Source organism: Gossypium hirsutum, chromosome D11 (assembly GCF_007990345.1).
Source record: "Gossypium hirsutum isolate 1008001.06 chromosome D11, Gossypium_hirsutum_v2.1, whole genome shotgun sequence".
NCBI lineage: Eukaryota > Viridiplantae > Streptophyta > Magnoliopsida > Malvales > Malvaceae > Gossypium > Gossypium hirsutum.
This window is the reverse complement of record NC_053447.1, coordinates 35,127,333-35,152,619: the sequence shown is the minus strand read 5'-3', so window position 1 is coordinate 35,152,619 and position 25,287 is coordinate 35,127,333. Positions and strand designations below refer to the sequence as shown.

Genomic DNA, 25,287 nt, shown 5'->3' with positions numbered 1-25,287 from the left:
TTTCATGTTTGTATTGAATTATATCTTTTTGGTGTGATACTGACTTGGGTTTATTTTGTTTTGATTGCATGACATCATGATTGCATTGCATTTTCATCATAAAAAGAGGTGTTGATTCACGTTCGGTTGTTAAATAGAGAGCTTGTCATAAGGAAATGGGTTTCTTGATAAAGTAGAAAATAATACAGTTACCCGAATATGTTCCAAGAAAACACAACAAGAGAAAGATAATAGTTTAATGGAGGACTACACAACCATTGCTCCGTTGCCCGAAGGCTCAAGCTGACGAAGATTATTCGAGAGCCGCTGAACCTTTTTTTAAAGGGAAGCCAACGAGCATCACGACGATAAAGGAGCAACGAGTCACGGCCCGGATCAAGTAAAAAGGAGATAGAAGAGACATCCCTTTTGAAGAGTTCGTGAGATTTATCTTAATGCTTGAATGAAGAAGGGGATCGAATGACTCCGCCTATAAGGGCAAATTCGTATATATATCTGATTTATGTAAAGAGATTTGTTTTCTAGTAAAGTTGTTCTAATAGAATTGAACCAAGAATTAACGTCTCTTTTCGCATTCACTTCATGCATTTGCATTACACAACATTACGTGCATTAAAAGACCCTAATTGAGTAAATTTATTTCAGCTAAAAAACCAACATTCCTGCGTTACCCAAACAGAAACTAAAAGAATGGACCAAAGGTTGGAGAGATTAGAGCTAATGCAAATACAGATGCTAGAGCAATTGGCCAAATTTCAACAAGATATGAAGGATCAGATACTAGAAATCCAAAGAAATTTGATGAGCCAGTTAACCCAGTTATTGGATATGAGGTTAGGAAAAGGTAAAAACCCAGTGGTCTACTTTGGGAATGATAATGAAGGCCCTGCATATCTTCCAGGCTTTACCCCAACAAACATCCAAGCACAACCAAACACATATCCACAAAGGGTAACTGTTAACATTCGACCACAGTACCAGACCAATACCTCGACACCGGTGAATTTCGCGACAGGCTCAGGTTCCAATCTTAGGGGCAATCTAACTAATCTTGTTGTCCTCGATGATCTAGCAGAAACAAAACAGGTGAAAGTAGAGTTTTCAAAACAATTTGAAGATCGTTGCAAACGGAATGGGCAAGAGTGGAACTCCCAAGACAATACTTCAAAAGTCTCGAGGAAGAGGAAAAATGAGATGAATAATGTGGGTAGGTATAACGAGAGTTATTCAAAGCCGATTACCGCAAACCAGCCAAAGACGGTTACTATTGGCCATCAGATCCCCCCAAGACAAGAATCTGGCACAAAGCAAAACATTAAGAAGTCTCAATTTGCACCAATCCCAATGTCGTACCAGGAGCTGTATCAAAGTTTATTTGACGCACATGTTGCCTCCCCTTTCTACTTAAAGCCTTTACAACCTCCGTACCCCAAATGGTACGACACAAATGCGCAATGTGACTATCATGCGGGAATTACGGGGCATTCTATAGAAAATTGCACTGCCTTTAGAAAGCTGGTCGAAAGGTTTATCAATATGGGCATTGTCAAATTTGAGGATTCATTCTGTACAGAAAACCCGCTACTCAATCATACGGATAATGAAGGGACTGCGATGAATGAAGAAATGTTGGGAAACGTTCACATCAGTGCCGAACACGAAGAAACAGCTGGAGAAGAGATCTTATTAGATGTTCGCCCTTTATAAACCTGGGAATGTTCTAAATAGTTGGACTGCGGAGGAAACCCTGTAGTATTTAGAGTCTGTTAGAGTAATGTCCAGAACACACTTGTTGCTTTCAGCCTAGAAGCAATAAGAATTTCTTTGTGAGATAGGCTCACGTCTAAACATTATTATTTTAATGAAATACATTATTGCAATCATCTTTGAGCAAATGTTCTTTCATTCTTTACGTTTTTTTCCATTCTTTCAAATTTTTTCTGCCAAATTATTCATTCATTTATTCATATTACTCATACATTCTTTTGTATATTCTTCGGTACCCACTATGGGTCCCCAAATATCAATGACATGAGCGATGCTGCAACAGACCTAGAATCTCCTTTTGAGTGAGACATGTGTTTAGAGGGATCTCACAACTTTGAAGATGACATGGATTGTAGCTTATTTCTGGACTTATTAAGGATGGTAGAGCAGGAAGGAAATTTTACCTCATGAGGAGACAATAGAAACTGTGACCTTGAGGGAACATACATGATCGAAAAAATAAAGCAAGACGTTGCTGAGCTACTTCAAGCATTCAAAGATGCCTTCGCATGGTCATACCAGGATGTACCCAATTTAAGTGCTGTCATTGCAATTTGAACAACAGCCCGATATCAGAAATTTGCAGTATGTTCAAGGTGAATATCATGAATGGTGCAGTGAAAACTCTACCGGGGCAATGCCACTCTTTTTAGTTTATCACGTTTTTTCATTAAAGTTGACATTCCTTCTCTTCGAGTTTTGACTGAGCTGAAGTAGGATAAAGATCCAATCCCGACACGATTAGTTGAACTTAATTGAAGAAAAAGGCTAGAAACTATTCATCAGGGTCAGATGTACCAAGAAATGAATGATGCGAGCCTATAGCAAAAGGTTTGTCCCAAAGAATTCCACAATGGCAACCTAATGCTGAAGAAGATCCTCACTCTACAAAAAAATATAACGGATGTCAAATTGGGAAGAACCTTATAGAGAAGGTTTTTTTCTCCCAAAGGAGCTTTGATTGTGAGCGAGATGGATGATAAGTCCTGTAAACTCAGATTCAGTCAGAAAATACTTCGCTTAAAAAAGGAGAGGACTAAAGTAAAAACCTGCAAAGGGCAGTTTGAGTCCCAAAAAGAAAAAATAAAAAAAGAAGTGATGTGAAAAAATGAAAAGATGAAAATGAAAAATGAAAAATGAGAAATGAAAAAATAAAATGGAGAGGCTAAGGTAAAAACTCGCAAAGGGCGCCTTAGACCAAAGGAGATTTGAGTTGAAAACCCAAAAAGGGCGGCTCAAATATTGATCAGAATGTGGTATGAGATTATCGGAGTAGCTCAAATACTGATCAGAATGGGGCATGCAGTGGTCTTGCTATACCTGAATCAACAGGAAAGGGTAGGCGACATTTTGGGGCATCGACAAAGTACTGTAGATCTCCTAAACACGTGTTAAACTCAGAATGATCTTCAGAAAGTCTGTACAGCAAAGTTCAAGCTGCGGTATCTGGGGCACCTAATGCTTATACTATTTTTGTTATTCTTGGAACATTTCATTCACTTATAAGATACGTATTCCTAAATCAATTTCTTTGTTATCCATCTTTATTATCCTTGATAATTTATTCATTTCGAGCTATGGTCAGAGCCAACTCTATTCTTATTCATGATCTTTTTGCAAGCATGTTTCATTAGAATAATGATTCATAGACTAATAAAACTTTCACAAGGGAAGTTTTGCATATTACTCTAGAAGTTTCTAAATAATACAGGAACCTAAAATAGGACTATTGTTTAGAACGCACTAGGTTAGAAATCTGATAAAGAAGAGTCTAAATTAAGACTATCCCTTTGAATTTTATTGTCTAAAGTATTACTTGAACAAAATGGCAAGATGTCGTGTTGGTGACAAAGCTTCAATGAACAAGCAAGCAATAATCACCGAATAATAAGAAGAAGTTGTTCTTGGAGAAGATTTCTTCATTTATGCATGAGCATTTGGTACAACATCCTGGGAATGGTGTAAGAGACCAAAAAGTTTCACATCCTGTATCCTTGAATTGTGATAACAGATGATTGAGAAAAGGTCAAATCTTTTTACTCTTGGGTTACAACGAGAGAAAGATGGTACAAATTTTGCATCCCAGTGGATCAAACTTGGAAGTTTACAGTTGGGGCAATCCGGTCAAGTGTTTCTTTGGAGATGCCAGCTGAGCAAGAAGGTGTTATAACACATTAGTGATGAAACCTTAATAAACTTGAAGTAATAATAACCCAAGCGTTAAAATATCATTTTCATGACATTCTGCATTCATTCAAATGTCATTCATACATGACTAGTTAGGAGCATTTGATTCATTCTGATCATGACATCCTAATCACTAGGCATAATTAGGTTCATAAAGTTCATTATACAGGTCATGTTCCCCAGAGAACAGATCAGTGATGATAACAAATCTTACCTTCCTGCATCGACAGTGAAGCAGATCGAAGACACCAACCTCGCCTCCCTCGGAGACAGGGGAGCAGGTTGAAGATAGCAGATCTTATCTTCCTAAGCAGTAATGGAGCAGATCAAAGATGGTGGATTTTACCTCCCTGAGGTTGCAGTGGAGTACATTGAAGCCAGTAATTCTATCTCTCTGGGCAGCAGTGGAATAGATTGAAGATTACAGATCTTATCTCCCTAAGCAATAGTGGAGCAGATCGAAGATGGTGGATTTTACCTCCCTGAGGTTGCAGTGGAGTACATTGAAGCCAGTACTTCTACTTCCCTAGGTAGCAGTGGAATAGATTGAAGATTTCAGATCTTGCCTCCCTAAGCAGTAGTGGAGCAGGTCGAAGATGGCAGATTTTACCTCCCTGAAGTTATAGTGGAGTACATTAAAGCCAGTAATTTTACTTCCCTGGGCAGCAGCGGAATAGATTGAAGATTTCAGATCTTGTCTCCTTAAGCAGTAGTGGAGCAGATCAAAGATGGCAGATTTTACCTCCATGTGGTTACAGTGGAGTACATTGAAGCCGGTAATTCTACTTCCCTAGGCAGCAGCGGAATAGATTGAAGATTTCAGATCTTGCCTCCCTAAGCAGTAGTGGAGCAGGTCGAAGATGGCGGATTTTACCTCCCTGAAGTTGCAGTGGAGTACATTGAAGCCAGTAATTCTACCTCCTTGGGCAGCAGCGGAATAGATTGAAGATTTCAGATCTTATCTCCCTAAGCAGTAGTGGAGCAGATCAAAGATGGCAGATTTTACCTCCCTGTGGTTACAGTGGAGTACATTGAAGCCAGTAATTCTACCTCCTTGGGCAGCAGCAGAATAGATTGAAGATTTCAGATCTTGTCTCCCTAAGCAGTAGTGGGGCAGATCAAATATGGCAGATTTTACCTCCCTGTGGTTATAGTGGAGTACATTGAAGCCAGTAATTCTACTTCCCTGGGCAGCAGCGGAATAGATTGAAGATTTTAGATCTTGTCTCCCTAAGCAGTAGTGGAGCAGATCAAAGATGGTGGCTTTTACCTCCCTGAGGTTGTAATGGAGTATATTGAAGCCAGTAATTCTATTTCCCCGGTCAGCAGTGGAATCGATCGAAGAAAGCAGATATTGTCTTCATGTATTGGCATGAAGTAGAGCAGAAAAAGTAGATCTTGTCTTCCCATACTGGTGGTGAAGTAGATCGAGGATACAAGTCTTATCTCCCTGAAGTTGCAGTGGAGCAGACAAAAGTAACCAATCCTATTTCCTTGAAGTTGCAATGGAGTGGATTAAAACCGCAGATCTCATCTCTCTGAAGTTACAGTAAAGCAGATCACATCAGATTTACCCTTAAGTTGTAACAGAACAAGTTGAAGCTATAAGTCTTATCCTCCTGAAGTTGCAGTGGAACAGACTAAAAATAGCAAATTTTGTTCTTTTGAGAAGCCATAAGGTACGAATCCTATCTCCCTGAAGTTGCAGTGGAGTGGATCGAAGCATTGGTTCCTATACTTCTGAAGATGCAGTAGGAAGGAATGATGCTACCTGAAGAAAGAAGCACTGAAGAAGTCGAGGCTTAGTAAGACTGGGCACAATTGGGCTTATAGTCTTTGCTCTGTCCCCGTTACACGACAACGAGCAAAGAGAGGCAGCTGTAATAAGGCCCAGGCCCAGACCATTACAAAACAAAAATAAACTAAACCTTGGCCCAAACCCAATAAACTAAACCTAAGCCCAATACAGACCCTAGCCCCAAAACGTTAAAATTTCAGAAAACCTTAGGCAGTAGCAGCAAGTAGCCGCCGCAGTCTCCAGTCGCCGCAAGTTTCGGCCTCCACGCGTGGCGTTTCTCCGCAAACACCGCTCCTCAAGCACGTACCTACAACAAGCGAAAGAGAAGAGCAAAAAAAATAGGGCCAACAAACAACCGAATAGATTTGTTTGGATTTATTTTCTTTCCCATTTTCGGCTATAAAAGAGCCAATTAAAATCTGTAAAAGTGGGGGGAGAAAAGATTGTATTGGCAAAAATACTGAATCAAAAGGAAAAAGAATTTTTGAAGGTATTTTCGGGGATTTGTTTTTATTTTTTTCATTTTTGTTCTTTATTTTAAAACCAAACGAAAAGAAAAGAAAAAGAGAGACTTGCCGGCGTTGAGTAATCGAAGGACCTTCACTCCGTCGTCATCGGAGTTGGAGGCTCCATCTCCAGAGGCGGCGGTGGTGGCCAAAAGTTAGAACCCTAGCAGAGGAGGCTAGGGTTTCAAGAGGTTTTTTTTTGAAAAGCATAGCAGGAAATGATTTTTTTTAAGATGTTGCTTTTATAATTTAATTGAAATGGCGTCGTTTTGGAGGAAAAGATCCGCGTGTTGACCCGACCCGACCCGGAGGATCCGCGCGTTGGGCTTTAAGGGGTAAATTGCGCATTAAGGCCCTCTTGTTTGTGGAGCGTCACGATCAAGCCCGATTTGCTTCTTTTTAAATTGAGCCGCAACTTTTATTTGTTTTTCAATTTAGCCCATTTCTGCTCAGCGTTTTGGAAGGAGGGAATAATTTCCCTTTTGGTCCTCCACACTTGCACGCGCATTCAATGTGGTCCTGTTTTCAGATTTATTTCGAATTTAGCTTTTTTTTCTTTTTTGAGTTCAATTTAACCCTTTTTTTATTTTATTCATTTTTTTAAAATTATGTTATACTATGACTTTATTATTATTATTATTATTATTATTATCATCATCATTATTATTACTGTACATATATACGCATGTTTTAAATAATATACATACATACTTTTTTATATTTTATATTTTTACTTTTCTAATATTTATACATTTTATATTTTATATATATGCATATATATTATATAACATATACACTTTTCACACTTTATAATTCAAGATACCCATACATTTTTCGTATATTTATGTACACGTTTTTCTTTAAATTTTTTTTATATATATCTCATTTTTTACATACATATTGTACACATATATATATATGTATTTGAATATATATGTATGCGAATTTTCATGATTGGCCTATGTTTATACTTATACATTCTATTTTCCTATTTTGTAAATATATACACATATACATATATTTTGTATTTTATCCTTTTTCACGATTTTCAAATACATATACATGCATTTTTTTTTTAGTTTTTTGTTTGATATATTCCATTCTATCTTTTTATGTATCCTTGTACATGTGTGTCAAATATATGCATGCACGTATTTGTGAATTTACTTGTATATTGTACTTATATATATATTTGTAAATATTTATTCATATATGCTTTAAATTAAAGTATTTGCCTCATAATTGTACATTGAGGTTTTCAACATACCTTTTAGAAAATTTTTTTGGGTTTTATCAAAGCCTTAAAATCAATTTTTCTCAATTCATGAGTTTTTTTTGAATAAAAAACAATATTCAAGGTTTTGGGATTTTCGAGGAAAATTGAGCCCTAACGTATTGGGTTCTGATTTTCTTTGCTGATTTCAAATTACCGAGGATATTCTTTATTTTAAATACACGAGCACCAAAAATCATTTTTGGGAACTTAATTTGTCGTGCCCTAACGTATTGGGTGTGGCATGTTACCTTCTCGAAATGAAGATTTTCGCATAAAATAAAAAAGTGATATTCAAAGTTCGGGGATTATGAGGAATTGTACCCTAACGTATTGGGACTCGATTTCTTTACATGACTTGGACAATTTGTTATCCTTTTGCAAATTTCATCATTCAAGCTTATTTTTAAATCTTTTTTTCGACACTAAGACATTAAATAATCGACTTGGTACCGATTTTGGGCGTTGCGAGGGTGCTAACCCTTCCTCGCGCGTAACTGACTCCCGAACTCATTTTCTTAAAACTCGTAGACCAAAATAATTTTTAGGGTGGGCCGATCACACCTTAATAAAGGATCGGTGGCGACTCCAATTTTTATTTTTAAATTCGACAACTTAAAATTTTGTTTTTCAAAAAAAACGGTTTCGATAGTAACAACTAAATCTAAATTTTAAATCCAAAAAGTAGAGGAATTAAATTACTAAAAGTAAAATTAAGGGATTAAAATCCAAATATACAAAATATATAGGGCTTAAAGTATATTTTAACTTCTAAGTTTTACACTAAAATTTGATATAAAGAAATCATACTAACAGCCTGATTTTCAGTGGTGTCGAAAATAATGGTTCGAGACCACCAAATCTGATGAGTAGGATCGTAAATTTTATCATTTAGTACTTACGAGTTAAATGTGGTTTTAGAAAGATTTTTAAATTAGTAATTTGTGTTTTATAAGGATTTATTAGGTCAAGTGGTTTAGAAAATGAGGTATCGAGACCTCGTTTCTATAAATCGAGCCTTACATATTTTTATAAATATTTACGGAGTGCCATTAAGGTAGTATTAAAGTTTTGTTAAAAAATTTTAACGTTGTGATAGTTAATTAATTAAAAAGGACTAAATTGAAAAATATACAAAACTTGTTAATTAAAAGAAATAGTGATTAAATGACTTAAATGGTAAATAAGGGAGGACTTAAAGAGTAAATGAGCCAAAAGGAGATGGCTGACGCAGTATAAGAAAAGAAAATTAATAAAATTATGTGATTTAAGGGTAAAATTGGAAATAAAATGAAATTAAATAGCCAAATTGGATTTTTAATAGTTTCTAGACAATTTCTTCTCCAATTTTTTGTCCAAAAACACCATTGAAGAGCTCTTAAAGCTGGTTTTCATATTTTAGCTCCATGTGTGTTCAATTCTTGCCTTTTTCTTGTAATCTTTATGTTTTTGAGACTTTTACAAATAGGTCCAACTAGTTATTACTTTAGTTTTTATTTTATTGAGAATTTTTAAAATTACCATTGATGAATTCTGGATGTTTTTGATGAAATAACATGGATTTAGAGCTTTAATTGTTTTTGTATGATGATTTTATAAAGTGATTTTGTTATATATTGATTTTAGGACTAAATTGTGAAAAGGTTAAATATTAGGGTTTGGTATTAAATTTATGTTTATCAAGGGCTGTATGATAGCTTAGAATATTTAGATAAATTATCAATTGAGAAAAATTAGTTCATTTAATGGACTAACTAGTTAAGGGATTAAATTGAAAAAGTTGTAAAAGTTGGGGTAATTGTGTAATTTCAAAAAAAATGAGGGGTATTAATTGTGAAGTGAATTGGAACTGAAATATATGCTAATTAATGAGTAATTTTATATTTTAGATCAAGATCCCGTTGATACTCGTGAAAAAGAAAAATTAGCGGAATAGTCTCTAAACTTCTGCAAATATTACAATTCAATCCAGGTAAGTTCGTATGGTTAAACTTTAATATATAAATATATATATTGAATTGATGAATGGTATTATGTATTTATTCATATCTATTGTTGAAAGTGAAATATTGTTAAAGTTATGAATTTAAATTGAATGTTCGAAACGATTGGAACGCGGGATTTGAGTACATTCGGCATTTGGCGGATTGATGGCATTGGAGGAAAATGTGGAAAATTACCCATATGAGTTTCCGTTTAGCTCTATTGAGCTTCTGTTTAACCCTTATGGGTTTCCGTTCAGCTTTATTGAGCTTCTGTTTAACCCTTATGGGTTTCCGTCTAGCTCTTATGAGCTTCTGTTTAACCCTTATGGGTTTCCATTAAGCTCTTATGAGCTTTCGTTCAACCCTTATGGGTTTCTATTTAGCTCTCATGAGCTTCTGTTCAGTCTTTGGGCTTCTGAAAACGATATACTCTTATCCGTAAGCCATTCTCCAATTTGGTAAGATTTGGTAAGTGACTTATGTAATTGAAATTGAAAGACTTATTGTTATTATTGGTATTGATCTGAAATAAGTGTATTCATCGATTAAAGTTGTGATTGACAGAGAATTTACATTGAATGAATTTATTTAATTGATGTGTTATAGTAGGTTCGGTAAGATTTATGTTTAACCCATCGAACTTACTAAGCTTCATTAAGCTTACTCGAGTTGTTTAATGTCTTTGTAGATTTTCAAGAGGTCGGAAGATCGGATCAGCACATCAAGTCACACTATCCAACTTATTCCGATAGTTTTTTTTTTGCAACGTACACTATGGTTTAATGGCATGTATAGGGTTTGTGTGGATTTAATCAAAGTTTGTCTTGTGTAAATGTTAGCAATTGTGATTTTGCATATATACATATATGTTAGGTTGGGTATGACATATATTAATGATGTTGGTGTGAATAATATATGTGTTTGTGGAAATTTCAATTATGGTGAACTTAGGTAGAGTTGTTGAATGAATTAAATAGGTAAGTTTGAGTAATTGGGTATATATGATGATATACTATGTTTAAATCATGATTTTGGCTTGTTATGAATGTCTTGTTGTGGTTCATTGATGTGTTTAAAAGTTGTGTATAGGTTGATACTAAAATGGGTGAGAAATGTAGCCTTGAAATGACCTATTTTCGTCCATACCGGCAGAGACACGAGCGTGTGTCTCAGCCATGTGTGACGCACGGTCAAGTGATACGATCGTGTATCCCTTGTAACTTAGAAATTTTGCAAGTCAGTATACTCAAAATTGTTCACACGGCCTGTTACACGGGCATGTGGTTTGGCCATGTGTCCCCTGCATATTTAGAATTGTAAAACAGAATGCTCAAGTATTTTTACACGGCCTAGCACACGGGAATATGGCTTAGCCGTGTGACCCCTGCACCTTAATATTACAAGTCAATATGCTCACACGGCCTAGCACACGGGCGTGTGGCTTGGCCGTGTGACCCAAGTCAATAAGCACCCTAAATTGGACACGGGCTGGGGCACGGCCATGTGCCCTACTTCAAATGCCCACACGGCCTGGCCACACGGGCGTGGACACCCTGCACCTAAGAAAAATTTTGAAGTTTTGTAAAAAATTCTCTGAGTTTTCGGTTTAGTCCTGATTTGTTTCTAATGTGTATTTTGGGTCTCGAGGGCTCATACAAGGAACAATATGAGTGATTTATAATTAGTTTTTGATATGTATGTTAAATGCTATGAAATGTTCGTAATTGATTTGAAAAGTCCAGTAATGCTCCGTAACCTTGTTCCGGTGACAGATAAAGGTTAGGGGTGTTACAATACATTAATATCAAAGTTGTTAATTGATGAGTAATTTGACCTGACCATATCAGTGATAAATTAATCCTTTACTTGTTAATTATCTATTTAGTATATGATATCCGGATGTATTTATGGGTTGGGCTAGGTTCAAATTGAGTCTATGGATGTTTTCAATATTATACATAGTTGCCTAAGCTCAATCCAACTTCAAATATAGATATCAAAATTTGTCCAAGCTATCTATATTGTTTTTAATAAATGTATAAAAAGTTATTTTATATTTTGTAATTATATATACTTTTACTATGATTATAATTTTTTATTTTATTAAATTTATAAACACAAGTGACAACATATTGTTTAGGTTAATATAAAAAATCCTTAAATTATTGCACTTTGTTTTAAAAAACCATTATATTTTTTTAATTAAATAATCCCCTTAAACTACATCAGTATTAAATATAAATTAGTTTAAAATTTCAAAATATTTTCATTTAATATTAAAATCAAGTGCTTTCATGAATAAAAATAATAGATTAGGGGCTTACTTGGGCTTACTTAACTATAAAAATAGTATTAAGGTTTGTTTAAACAAAGTTTAGTAATTTAAGGGATTTTTTAGTATATTAACCTTTTTTTATTTATAATAGTATTTTCAATTTAATATGTTATAAATTATATTATATATCTATGATATATATAAAAGCATGAGTTTGGAGAAACTTTGGAACTAACGAGAATATCTTTATTTTTCATCATATTACTAAATTTATAAATAGCATCCAACAGTTAGATATATTCAATGAAGTAGCATCTAATAAAAATACCGATAAAAAAAATGAGATTGTTAGCATTAATAAGTTAGAATTATATAAAAAAAGAATGAAACATTAAAGTAATAGTTTTCCGAAGAGACAATATCGAATCGTATTCGAACAACAATGGTACTTGAGAGGTATTAAAGATTATGGGGTAATATAATATTATGATAATATTATTACTTTAATTTTTTTATAACTACTGAAAGAAGTAAACCCTCTTAAAATTATTATTTTTTATCTATTCGTTATTCGTTCGGTGTAGGTAAAAAACGATTTCTGTGGACTAGGTTTGAAAAAAAAATCAACAATTATTTATTAATTATTAAATATATTTACTAATTTAATGTAAATATCTTTTTACTAAATTATTTATTATTTTTTCAATTTAATATTATATTTTACTTTGTTACATAGTTTCAGAATTGTGTATTATTTTTAATAATTAATTGTTTAGTTAAATATTGATTGATTTAAATTCTTTTATCTCATTATTGACTACTTTACCATCCTCCTATTTACACTTTTTATTATTATTTCCAAACAAATACTCATTTGATTAGTAATTCTTTTTGGATGTAATTAATTAAAAATGAGAGAGAGAAGAAAAAAAGAAAACTCAAATGCAAGAGTCAAAAATCCAGGTGAAGAAGTCATTCAGAATCCTTCCACTTACAAACAATCAAAAAATTTGCATGCTCAACACACACAATATCGTCTTTAAATTATTTTTTGTTTTAATTTTTTTAAAATAAATTTGGATTTATTTTAATTTCGACGAAGCAGAACTAAAGTGATAACCTTATTATTATTATTATTATTATTATTATTATTATTAAATTCAGATTTAAATTTAAATTAATTAAATCAAAACTTTTGAGTTAAAACTAAAAGAATATTCATTTAACATTGTAAAATTAGATAAAATTGCACATCGGACAAAAAAAAAACAGATGAACAAAAATTAATCACTTAATCCTGCAATGAAAAATTTCGTCCACTATCATTTTCCTCAATATTTATATTTTTATCAATTTAATTTATTTTTTTAAAGTTAAATTTAATCATTAATTTTTCAAAAAAGTCAAATAATTTTTTTTAACAAAAACGCTAACTAAAATATTAATAACACTATTTATTTAATATGCAAGTCAACAAATAATTTAAAAAGTTATAAAAAATGTTCAAAAAAATAAAAAATTCATAAACTGTAGCATAAAGTAGACCTGTATTGTGATGAAAGCTGTTATGTTTAAAATTTTAATGTTTTAATTTGTATTCCCGTTAAAATATAATAATTTAATTCTTTTTAAAAAATTAAAAACTAGATTTAGCTAAAAAAAAAAAGGACCAAATAAAAGAAAATATAAATATTAATAGCCGATTATGCCAAATCAAAAGGATTTTATTATTAAGAAAGAAAGAAAGAAAAATGTGGTGGTAGGGGTAAAAAAGGAAAGAGAATACCGGTTCAAAGATTTTGACTGAGCCGTCCTACTCGTCACACTTCGTTTATATAATAAAAATATGAACTCATTTCTCAAAGCTTTCCATCCTTTTTCATCTCCATTAAATTTCCATTTCCATCTATAGTATTCATCATAATAATTTGAGAACCATATTTCTTCCATATATCAGATCTGAATCTCTCTCGTTTACCATAAAAAATCGAGAGAACAAATTGCAAAGAAAATGGCGACAGTGTCCCCTCTCGCCAAATACAAGCTGGTCTTCCTAGGCGATCAATCCGTTGGCAAAACCAGCATCATCACCCGCTTCATGTACGATAAATTCGACACCACTTATCAGGTTTTCCTTTTTCCCTTTTCTTTTAAACAATTCGACGTGCCTTTTCATTGATTCTCGCCGATTCAAGCATGATTTGACCCTTTTCCTCTGTTTCCTACATTGTCATTAAACGTATTCGAGTTACATATTGATCTGAAGCGTTAATCACGGATTTCATATCGTTTTTGCTTGTTTTGTTGATCTCTAACGAAATTATTTTTAGTTCTGAAATATGCTTGTTTTTAAAAGTAAATGGATTTGTTATCAATTTTGCATAATATATTAAACAGATAAACAGATCTTTTTTCTTTTTCTTTTTAAATTTTATAATTTATATGATGTTTTTGTTCCTATCTTAATTGTTTCAAATTTGTTGAATTTGGGTTTACCGTAGTCTAGATCATAGCATAGGTGAATCGACAGTTTATATGTATATTTTCCTTGAATATGCTCGTGATTTATTGACGTAAATCAATTGCAGGCCACTATAGGAATTGATTTTTTGTCAAAAACAATGTATCTTGAAGATAGAACGGTTCGATTGCAGCTTTGGTACTACGATTCCTTCCTTTTCTCTCTTTTTAACGATGTAAAATCTTGGATAACTCTGTTCAACGCCTATTTTATACGACTCTTCAACGGTTTCCATCAATGTTGAATGAGCATAAGCACATTTCTTGTGAACTTAAATAGGACTTTGTTTGATTGCTTTGAATTAGTTCCAAAAAGAGCTTGCCTTTGTTGTGAGGCAGATATAATGTGTTGTCACCCTTGGAGCTTCGAATTGGTGAAACAAACAAACAAAAAATCACGTTTTCTTGTTGAAATCTCCTAGCATTTCCTCTTCTATGCAGTTGGGAAATGCGACAACTTTTTAGAGATAGAAACTAGTTCATCAGTTGTGAACTCTGCCTTCTTGAAGAAAACTATCCAGAGTCATCGATTCCCAAGTCATTTTGCTTAGTTGAAATTTGGTATAACCGTCTAGTCTCTCCCATATTCGGTTCCTGATGATCCCTTTTGAGAATATAGCATGCTAATGAATCCAATTTATTGGTTGATATAATTGATAGGCTCTTCAAAATTTTCAGTTGACTTATCTTCATTTGAGTTCTATCGTATAATCTCACAGGGATACGGCTGGCCAGGAGAGATTTAGGAGTCTGATTCCAAGTTATATTAGAGATTCTTCTGTTGCAGTAATTGTCTATGATGTAGCTAGTAAGTATATAAAACAACTCTCCCATGATAACCAGGAACATTAGATTATTTATATTCCTCACTTAGATATCTCCTTGCAGATAGACAATCATTTTTGAACACTTCAAAGTGGGTTGAAGAGGTACGCACAGAACGAGGCAGTGATGTCATTATTGTCCTTGTTGGCAACAAAACTGATCTTGTTGATAAAAGGTCAGTGTTGAGTTGGAAACTTCAACCTTTTAGATTGATTTTCAATATCTAAATGATTAAGAGGGTTTTAAACACTCACGGCTTAGAGTAATTCTTAATGTTATTTCCATTTATACCGTCGATTGGTGATTAAACAGGCAGGTTTCTATAGAGGAAGGAGATAACAAGGCAAAAGAATTTGGAATCATGTTCATTGAAACCAGTGCCAAAGCCGGATTCAACATCAAGGTGATAAACAAAACAACATTATTTGATAGTTATATACATATACACATGCGTGTTTGTTAACTTGGGAGTTGCATGAATGAATGTGAAATGGCAGCCACTGTTCCGCAAGATAGCAGCAGCATTACCAGGGATGGAAACCCTTTCTTCAACAAAACAGGAAGACATGGTTGATGTGAACTTGAAGTCGAGCGGCAATTCATCCCAGAATACAGAGCAGCAAGGAGGCGGTTGTGCATGTTAAAACAGATAGTGTTTTACTAAACAAGAAAGCATTTAAGCATTTTTATTTAACCACACAAGTAAAACTTAGCAGACACGGTAAAAGCATTGTGATTCATTTTGTTTGTGGTAGTTCGTGAAGTCTTTTTATATTATTCCATGCATTTGGGTGGGAAGTAGAGTTCCAACTCTCTTTTTTTTTTTTTTTGTCTCGGAAAATTACATTCTAGGAATAGTCATTTATTGGGAGTTGGGGATCTTTAATGTTCATGATGTCAGATTAATATTCTATATTAAAATGAAAGCTTCCTTTTCATTTTCCCCTCCTTCTGGGGGGTCGTGGGAACGGACAGTGCAGCCGTTAAAAAAAAAAACCCTCAAAACATAATTTCATGGTATAAAAATTAAGTTTGCTTACCTAATAAAAAATTTCTCGATTTTCATTTGCTTCACTTCAAATCAATTATTTATTCTTGAATTTATTAAATAGGAATTTTTATTAACATGGAAAAAAACGAAATTATATCAAACTTGAATTTAGTTCAAGCCATTAATCAATGTTATTAGAATTAAATCAAATTAATTGAACCCGATTGAATCAAATTTGGTGAATGCTCATTTATTGAGAGCCATACTAGGTTATCATGTAATGAAACAGGTGACACTAGAAGTTTCCAACTATATTCGGAAAATCTGTTGGCACATGCTGAATCTCTCTACTCGTATTTACAATGGAAACTCAGAAAAAAAGGAACATAAAAAGCCAGCCAGCCAGCTGCCTGCTCTGAAGACGGAAAAAGAAAACAAGTTGAAGGAAGTGCTACACATGATTGAACCCATCAATTGTTTGTCTAACTCTCAGCGTCAGATAAATCAATATCAATGTCCCCACACTTGACCTGATCCGAACAAACAATCAAATGTTTCAGTTTACAAACAACTTATAACCTAAACACATTCTCTAAAACATATTAAAATTCCATAAACCCTTCTATTTTTTTATCTCCAAGAGAATATTTCCTACCCTCCCTCACATTAGATTTGAAATATGTCCGCACGAGATTATTACTCATCTATTGTCTTTGCTAAATGGAAGTATCAATTATGAAAATTTGCCAGAAAAGTGCTTACAAGATTGAGAAAAGGAGGACAATTTTCCTCGAATCAAATGATGCAGCTCGTTTGTATCTTCTCCATCTGTTGCTTGGTGCATCATGAACCCTCTCGTTCGATGATTTCTCTGCTCCAATCAAATTCAGTTTTTAGTTGTAAACAAATTCCGCATGGCATGAGGAAGCAAACATGTAATATGCACAAATGGAAGTAGACAGTCAATGGCACAGAGAAAAGGTAGCAGACAATTCCAAAAACCACATAGCTTTTACTGATCGAGATAATCGAGTTCAATCTTACAATTCCTCAAAGCCCTTTGAAGTAAAAGTTTCTAAACTGTTAGTGCACTGAAATTAAATGTGTCAATGAAGTTCTTTTGTCAGCTTTAATCTTCTTGAAGGTGAAAGTTTGGGTCTACGGCCACGGCTACAAGAATATAAACCTGTTTTCCGACTCTAATAGCTTCCACATGAACATATTACCAAGGGAACCTCTGTTTTTCTTATAGTTATCATAAACATTCTATTGAAAAAATGTAAGTCTTGATGTCAAAACACCACATCAAACAATATGCATGAAACATTAGACAGAATTTTCTTCATGACAGCTAGGTTACTAGCAGAATGTTCTACTCCTTTGGATGTTTTTTGTTCAGAAGAAACTATCAACCAAGTCTTAAGCAAAAGAATGCAATCATGGCTAAATCATGGAAATGGAAAATGAATCCATAGATAATTTATGGGGGATACTCAGAAAAGTGTTCAAAAAATTATATATAGTACTAGCGTTGGAGATTGAATGCGGCCCAGTCCTATTTATTTCACACTCATCAACCATCATGTTTGACAATGGTTCACGTGTTTATTGCCAGTGCATGGTTTTTCTTTTATTCTCCATATGGCGCTAACTCTCTTAATCTTACATTTACTCTTTTCTACTCACCTCCTGTCTATGTATCAAACTTTTGCATCAATGACCTTTATATAGGTAATGGCACCATCCAGATTGTGTGACAAAGAAATTTTCTTTCTTCTTTTCCAGCTCTACACTGGTTGCTGAGATTGCTATCAGCTGCTTTCTTAAATGAATGGCCTTTGGACATTTATTTCAAAACCATGATTTGTCAATAAATTCACCATTGTCAAACAAGATGGTCAATCAGTGTGAAGAGAATGCGACTAGACCCCACTCAATCTCCAACAAATAGAGTATGCTTACTACCTCTCAGAGTATGTTTTAGTGCAATTAACTCATTGACAGATCAAAGCTGAGTGAACTCTCACCTACGTTTAAGCTTGCTTGTCTTTGTAACACCTTCTGCAAATGCTGTAATTCATTGAGATTTAATGTTAGCATCGAGAGTAAAGGAAGATAAAGACCAAGAGTCCAAGACTCAAGGAAAATCAGCAATGCTTTGATGATTAGATGATTAAAGTAGGTATATAGTAACTGTGTATGATCTGCAATTCACTGCATATGCCCCTTAAAATGAAGAGAAACTTTCCACAAGATCAATGTAAAGATAAGTAAATCGAACTTACTGTAACCACGCCTTCACTTTTTGAATTACCAACAATTTCATCATTAGACTTCAGTAGGTCGGGAGTCTCTTTCTCAATGTTTATATCCAGAATGCACGATGAATAAGCATCTTCACTATCCACTTTCAAATCGACGCAGTTCTGGCAACTCAATTGCGCATCCAAACACATCTGGTTTTTTGATGAAAAAGGAACTTCTAAGAGGCTCAAAAAAGTTAACTGTGGTGTGCATTTTGGACTCATGTTTCCTTCCTCAGGCAAGACAGAAATGCTATAGACATCCTGGCCCTGCATAAAGATTGAAAATAAATAGAAGCATAGAATGCTCAAGCACAATTCAAATAATTTCCAATTTCCCATTTTATAGTCTCATTTTATAGATTGAAAATGAACAAAGGGTTTGAACTAACTTTTAAACAGAGATCATTGGGATCAGAAATATTATTTACAGAGTATAGAATCTAGAAAATACCAAAAATAGAAGCCAAAAAGGAATTTACTTCAGCATTAAATCTAATGGGACATGAACAGATTTAAAGTTAAGCACATGTTCTATAATGAAAGCATCTCAGCGGGCTGGCAGTAGTGTACACTTAATTTAATTTCCAAGTTATGAGAATTTTCTCTTTGCCAACAAATGAACTGATCCGATCTAAAGAAGACACAAGGAGGGATTTTAAGCTGATTTCCAGGAAGGTGAGCATAACAAAAAGCCAAAATGCAGGTCTTTCAAAGAGTAGTGTGCTTGCCTTTCAATTTTTACAGGAGAAACTGATTTTCAAGCCATATCAAGTTTTAAACAGGCCTTTTATACTAATGATCAAAAGGTTACAAAACTGATATAAACATGTAACTGACATTTTTGCAGGTTTACACCTGTCAGTTCAGGAAAGTGTTTAAGCTGCATTTTTCTCTTACTGGAACTGAATTTCCATCAACAACAATGCAGACTGCTATTAAGAGAAATAGGGTTGATTAAGAGCACCTCAGGTTATTCAATCGATCAAGTCAGTTTCTAAAAGTTCTCCCCTCAGACCAAGACAATCGGATTGTTTTATAGGGTAGGAGAAAAAGACTGCAGCAGATTAGGAATGAACTTACATGTGAAGTGTTTAAGCTGCATTTTTCTCTTGCTGAAAATGAAGTTTCCTCTATTAGAATAGGCAAGACATCTGAAATTTCAGAAAAAGGAATTCATTAAACATGCGGATAAGAATGGGCAAGACATCTATTAGAATAGGACATTGAACACTATTATATCTGACATTAATATCCTTACCAAGAGAACAATGCTGGTTGGTCTCATCCAAGCTTGGTTTAATCAGCTCAAAGCAGGAAAGGTTGACTGGCAAATTGGTGCTTCCATCCACCATCCCTGATAAGAATGGTTTTTCCTGGAAGTAATTATGTGTTAAAATCAAGCATTGAAAACAAAATTTGATGATGAAAGCCACAGTGATTGCGGAACAATGGGAAAAATTAATTGGTTTTCCATTTTTGGATTATTTCCAAACTAAAAGCACAAGTTGGTGTCAACACTATTCTCGGATTCAGTAATGGGAGGCAATTTACTGCAAAAAATTGAAGGAAAAAGAATCTAATTTACTAATTTACAGAGACATTGTTTTTACTTGTTTTTCTTTCTTCTTTTTTCAATGTGAATTAGGAATCATAAATAGACATAATGCAATGCAAGAAAGAAAACAGCAATTCCATTTGGCCAAGAAACAGAAGAAAATGCAACAATTTGAAGTGAAATAATCTTCTTTTCTTACATTTTCGGAATTACCAAACAGGAAATTCAAGTTTCCTAAAATAATTAAAAAAAGGAAACGAAATAACTTTAAAAAAAAAAGAGCAATGGAAGATGACGAAATCAAAACGGCTATGAATTTGCCATTAAAAGAAAAGTCCACCGCCTAGAAAAAGAAGAAGAACGAGAGAATGAAACCAAGCAGTGAAAATGCAAGAAATCTTGAATTATCAAAATTTCCTTCACCGTTTTCCCTACAATTTCTCAAGCGGTAAATCTAGAACACAATCCAAAAAAAAAACACAGAAACAGCTCCAATTTAAAAACAGAAACATAAAGGAACCAATAGTAATAAAAAAAAATAAAAAAAACTAAAGAAAAGAAATCTGACCTCCTGGATCGATTCAACTAACATTGGAGAGAAAAAGGAGGCAGAGAGTGAGAAAAATCTGAGAAAAATAAAGAAATGTAGATGAAATTTCTTTTTGCTGTGTAAGTTGCAGTGAAGTTGTTATAATTCTATATTTATAGTATAAGAAATAAAAAAGAGAACGTTAAAAAGGGGTTACATCGGAGGGTGGCGCGATTAGCCTAAGAAATGCTGGCGATCACGACTTGGACGACAACGACATTCCTTCTCTTTGACCTAATTGCCCCTTCGCTTCTTTCCCTTGTTATCCCCCTTTCTTTCTTTTGATTCTAAGTTTATCCTAAAATGAAAAATCTTTTAAATTTTAATAATTGAAAAGATATTGTAATTAGTTTGAATTTAGAGATATTGATTATTTGTCATGTAAAAGATAAAATAAGAAATTGGTGGATTGTGGAGGGCAAGATGAGAAAAACAGAAAAGATTGAATATACAAGATTTAAGGTAAGGTGCACGTGAAGCTACAAGCTGAAAGCAAAAAAAGAAAATATTAGAGGAGACAAAGGTTGTTCAGGAAAAAGAGATCACGGGTCACTCCCCTCTGCTGTCACCTCTCGGTGTTTTCTGTCTGTCACCATCAACTTAGATCCACTCTTTTCTCTTTCTATTTCCTTATTTGTATGGACGTCTAATTAAATTTTACTATATCTTCAATTTTGAAAATTGCTTTATTAACCAAATATGGCATACTGCTTCCATTGCAAAATTAATCACATGCATTAGAATTTTTATTGAAAAAAAATAAATAAATCTTTATTATTTTGAAATGTCTAAATTAATCTTCTATTAAATTAAAATGTGGGCATGCTGAAAATTATTATTTTTATGAATAAACTATAAAAATGATCACCTAATTATTATTATTATTATTATTATTATGATCTATTTAGTCACTAATTTTTTCGAAATTAAATATTTTAGTTACTTTGAGCTTATATAGGCTTTTTTTATTATTAATTTAGTAACAAAATTAGCCCTCTAATGTTTACACATTCTATCAATTTAAAAATAAATTTAAAAAATTCAACAAATTTAGCCCTCAATGTTTACTAAATTTTCCATTTTAGTTCTAATTCAAAAAATTCAATAATTTGACCCTCAATATTTACAAAAACTGTCAATTTAATCCTAACTTTAAAAATTAAAAAAATATTTTTTTTTTGAAAAATCACTTTTAGCCCTTTATAACCCATTGGCTAACTCATGTGAGATATTAAAAATAAGAAAACGAGTATCTTCTTTTAAGTCACTTGTAAAAGAACTCTAAAAAGTCAGGATAAAACACAAAAAAACTTAAGATCCAAAGAAAATAAAGACATTAAAAACGTTATCTGTTAGGTAGTAATGCAACCAATTATTTTAGATAGGCTCCAAATCAATTGGTTTGATCTAGTGTGAAGCCTAAATTATAGTAAAAGAAATTGTTGCAATGTTAAGTGAGAGACTCTGATACCATTGTAGAAACAAGGGGGTATTTGCTTTGCAAAATAGAAACTATGGCTAAAATAATGCCTGAAACTATGGCCGCAATTTCTTCATTCCATTTTTCCTCTTGAATAACTTTGGTAAGTTCATATGGTTTAATTTTGTATAAATTTAAATGTTATATTATTTGTGAATTGAGATTGTTGAATATCCTGAAATTAGTAAATTGAAGTAGTGAATGTGAGTTGAAAAAGTAATTAAATTGAGCATTGATGTTTGAAATATATATAGTGAACCGATGAACATAGGATAGGATACAATTGGTATGCTAATAGTTTTTTTAATGCACGCGATACGGGTTTGGTTTATGAAGAGATGGTAACTATTGATTCATTATTGTTCACTGAATATATAGAAGTCCAACATTTGTTGCGGACTATCATGTTACATTACAGTGATTTTGTTGTGTTACCGGGGGCGGATATAAGGCCTTCGGGCATGGCATTTAGTGCTCAGGTGTGTTTCGAAGGGATGTTAGCCTACGAGCTAGGAACTTGGTGCCTAGGTGTGTTTTCGGTTGGTTAAGCTCGTTTGAGCGTTCTGGTGGGTTTTGGATGGTTAACCGCGTACCCGAATTCGTTATATCGTTCATCGGGTAGATTTCAATGGTTATATGATTTGTTATCGAATTGTATAAATGTGCACATGATTTATGAAATGTATAAATAACTTGATAATTAATGATCTAATATGGTTGATTGGATTATACAATATGTTTATAGTCATAAGGACTCACCTGTTGAATGATTGTGGTTGGCGGACTTATCATTGTAAATTGTTACTATGACTTGGCACCTAAGTAATGGGTTATGTTTTGACTTGTTTTTGAAGGTATTTAAGATATACATGGCCTGGAACACGGGCTGTCACACGGTCGTGTGTCACACATAGCCTACCCACACAGTCGTGTGTCTTATTGTTTTTAAATGCAAGTTTCATACGATCTAGCACATGGCTTGTGACATGATCGTGTGACCTTATTTCGAATATACACACGTCTGCGACACGACCGTGTGACCATATTTCGAATACTCACACGAGCAGGTACACAGGCTAAAATACGACCGTGTGACCCATATTTCGAATTGTACACGATCAGGCACACGGGCTATGACATGGTCATGTCCTTGAGCCACACGGCCTAGGCTTTTTCACACGGTCGTGATTTTCAAAATTTTTAGATTTTTTTTAAAACTTTCTGTTTTGTATCAAATCAATCCCTGATTGTTCTCAAATTATTTTTAGAACCCCATAAGCTCGATTTAAGGCCTATAATTGTAATTATGCAATGAATGAAAGGTAGGTTTGAATGGACTTAAATTGTTATGTTATGTGTTGTGATACTCTGTAACTCTAATCCGGCGATGGAGATGGATTAAGGATGTTACATTTGAACCCCTCAACTTTTACTTACTTTTACTATGGCCCCATCACTTTTCACTTCTTTATAATTTTGTTAATACATCAAATTTATTTCTCTCAATACATGAGTCTTTTCAATTTCTTCTGGCATTCAACCATCTTCTCTACTAGTACCAATAATACCTATTTTATTTCTTTCGAAATTTCTAACACTTGTCATCTCATTTTAGCACTATTCTTGACTCAGGGTGTATTAGGGATGTTACAAAAGAAGCTGGTGTGAGAAATTATTTGGTACACTGCTAGTGGAGTCTTTAGACTCCACAAGTAGGGTCAGGCGGTTGACAAGTGTCCTAGAGGGGTATAGTAAAATATTTTTTTTAAAAGGATACAATTGTCAATTTTTCAAGGTTGTTGTGGAATAAAAAAACTAAACTACGAGTGTACCAAAAACTAACTCGATTTAATATATAAATATGGATTGTTTGTTTCTATATACTTACTATAATAAGAAGTTTAAATATGTGTCACATTCTTTTTTTCTCTAGTTTAATGGTGGAGGCTCAAGACCCATACTATTTATTTTTTATGCAAAAAAATACAATAATGCTGGAAGTTATAGTGCTACTAACGATCCTTTTAATCGAAGGTGATACAAGTAAGGGAGGTAGTTCATTCTTGCTGCTGGAGAACATTCGCTAGATTGTTGGGTGCATTCCTATGAACATGAGGGATTTCAGTGGATTGCAAGTGATATTTACATGGTTACAGAGTCAATTTTGTTATCTCTTTGAAAGTGCAACTGAGGTACAAATTGATCAATATGCTAAAGTTTACATCATCCAACTAATTGGAGGAATGCTAATGTCAGACATGTTTGGGCAAACTTGAACATATAATTTTTTATACAATTCCTACTACTACTACCACCCATAACCTTCCAAACCATTAAATCAAAGGATATAAGTGCTTAAGTGCGCTCAAATCCGTATCCTCCTAGTTGTTGCAACAACAATAATGTCAATAGCTCAATCAACACATATAATTTTAAATAAATGAATGGGAAAACAAATTTGAAATTCTTAACAAACACAATTCAAACACAAACAAGCTAAAAAATAAACAAAACATCAACAAAAATTAATTTGTGCAAGCTTGATTTACAACCCTATTAAACTTCAACATATTTGATGTTGGATTCTTGATGCAATTGTCGTAGGACTATTACTTTCTTGCCAAAAGACATGTCTAATAAGATATGCAACAAACCTATTTATATGCTTAAAGACATTTTCGTTCCTTTCCAATATGCAATTAATGCGCCTTACTTATTCTTTTAGTGTGCTTGGTGTGACAGATCCAAGTTGCGACTAGTGATGATAATGGGGTGGGATGAATTGGATTTTTGGTCACCCTAACCTTGGCTTGAACCTTCACTACAATGCCTCGACTTGACTCTAACCTATAAAAAAAATAATTCACCCCAAACTTGACCCTACAATCTTATTAAGGACTTGATCCGAATTTTATTTATTTATGTAATTTATTGATATAAATTTATTAATAATGCGTTGATCTCACATATATATGTATATATATACCACACACACATGATTTTTTGCAAACAAATTTTGCTATACTTACAAACATATAAAATATTATATATGTATATATTAGCCGGACTATAATTTTGAGAAAGGAAAGCAGTACATGAGTGTGTATCAAGATCTAAAGCTAGTAACTATAGTGTTGTTAATCAAGTATATATTAAATAACTGCGCTAGTAGTTATCTAATTATTGGTAAATTTCTTTTTTGATCTCTTAATTATGAAATATTAAAAAAA

At 33.4% G+C, this 25,287-nt stretch overlaps 2 protein-coding genes across 5 annotated transcripts; one reads left to right on the top strand and one right to left on the bottom strand.

The window, feature by feature from the left end:
• Positions 1 to 13,646: 13,646 nt before the first annotated feature.
• Positions 13,647 to 16,074, top strand: LOC107898520 (ras-related protein RABH1e). Its single transcript, XM_016823998.2, has 6 exons — positions 13,647 to 13,919; positions 14,380 to 14,450; positions 15,031 to 15,119; positions 15,200 to 15,311; positions 15,449 to 15,539; positions 15,634 to 16,074. The coding sequence occupies exons 1-6, from the start codon at positions 13,803 to 13,805 to the stop codon at positions 15,778 to 15,780; spliced, it is 627 nt and encodes a 208-aa protein (XP_016679487.1). The 5' UTR covers positions 13,647 to 13,802; the 3' UTR covers positions 15,781 to 16,074.
• A 287-nt stretch (positions 16,075 to 16,361) lies between these two features.
• Positions 16,362 to 21,180, bottom strand: LOC121223083 (uncharacterized). 4 transcript variants are annotated; one of them, XM_041104067.1, is made up of 8 exons: positions 20,735 to 21,180; positions 20,557 to 20,614; positions 19,692 to 19,806; positions 19,514 to 19,584; positions 18,413 to 18,700; positions 18,155 to 18,197; positions 16,890 to 16,998; positions 16,362 to 16,657 (listed from the first exon to the last, which is right to left on the bottom strand). In XM_041104067.1, exons 2-8 carry the CDS (start codon positions 20,578 to 20,580, stop codon positions 16,579 to 16,581), a joined length of 729 nt encoding a protein of 242 aa, XP_040960001.1. In that variant the 5' UTR covers positions 20,581 to 20,614; positions 20,735 to 21,180; the 3' UTR covers positions 16,362 to 16,578. The 4 variants fall into 4 exon arrangements, with proteins under 4 accessions (XP_040960001.1, XP_040960002.1, XP_040960003.1 ...); XM_041104068.1 differs by having other exon boundaries at positions 20,557 to 20,875; positions 21,030 to 21,166; XM_041104069.1 differs by lacking the exon at positions 20,557 to 20,614 and having other exon boundaries at positions 20,735 to 21,170.
• Positions 21,181 to 25,287: the final 4,107 nt, after the last annotated feature.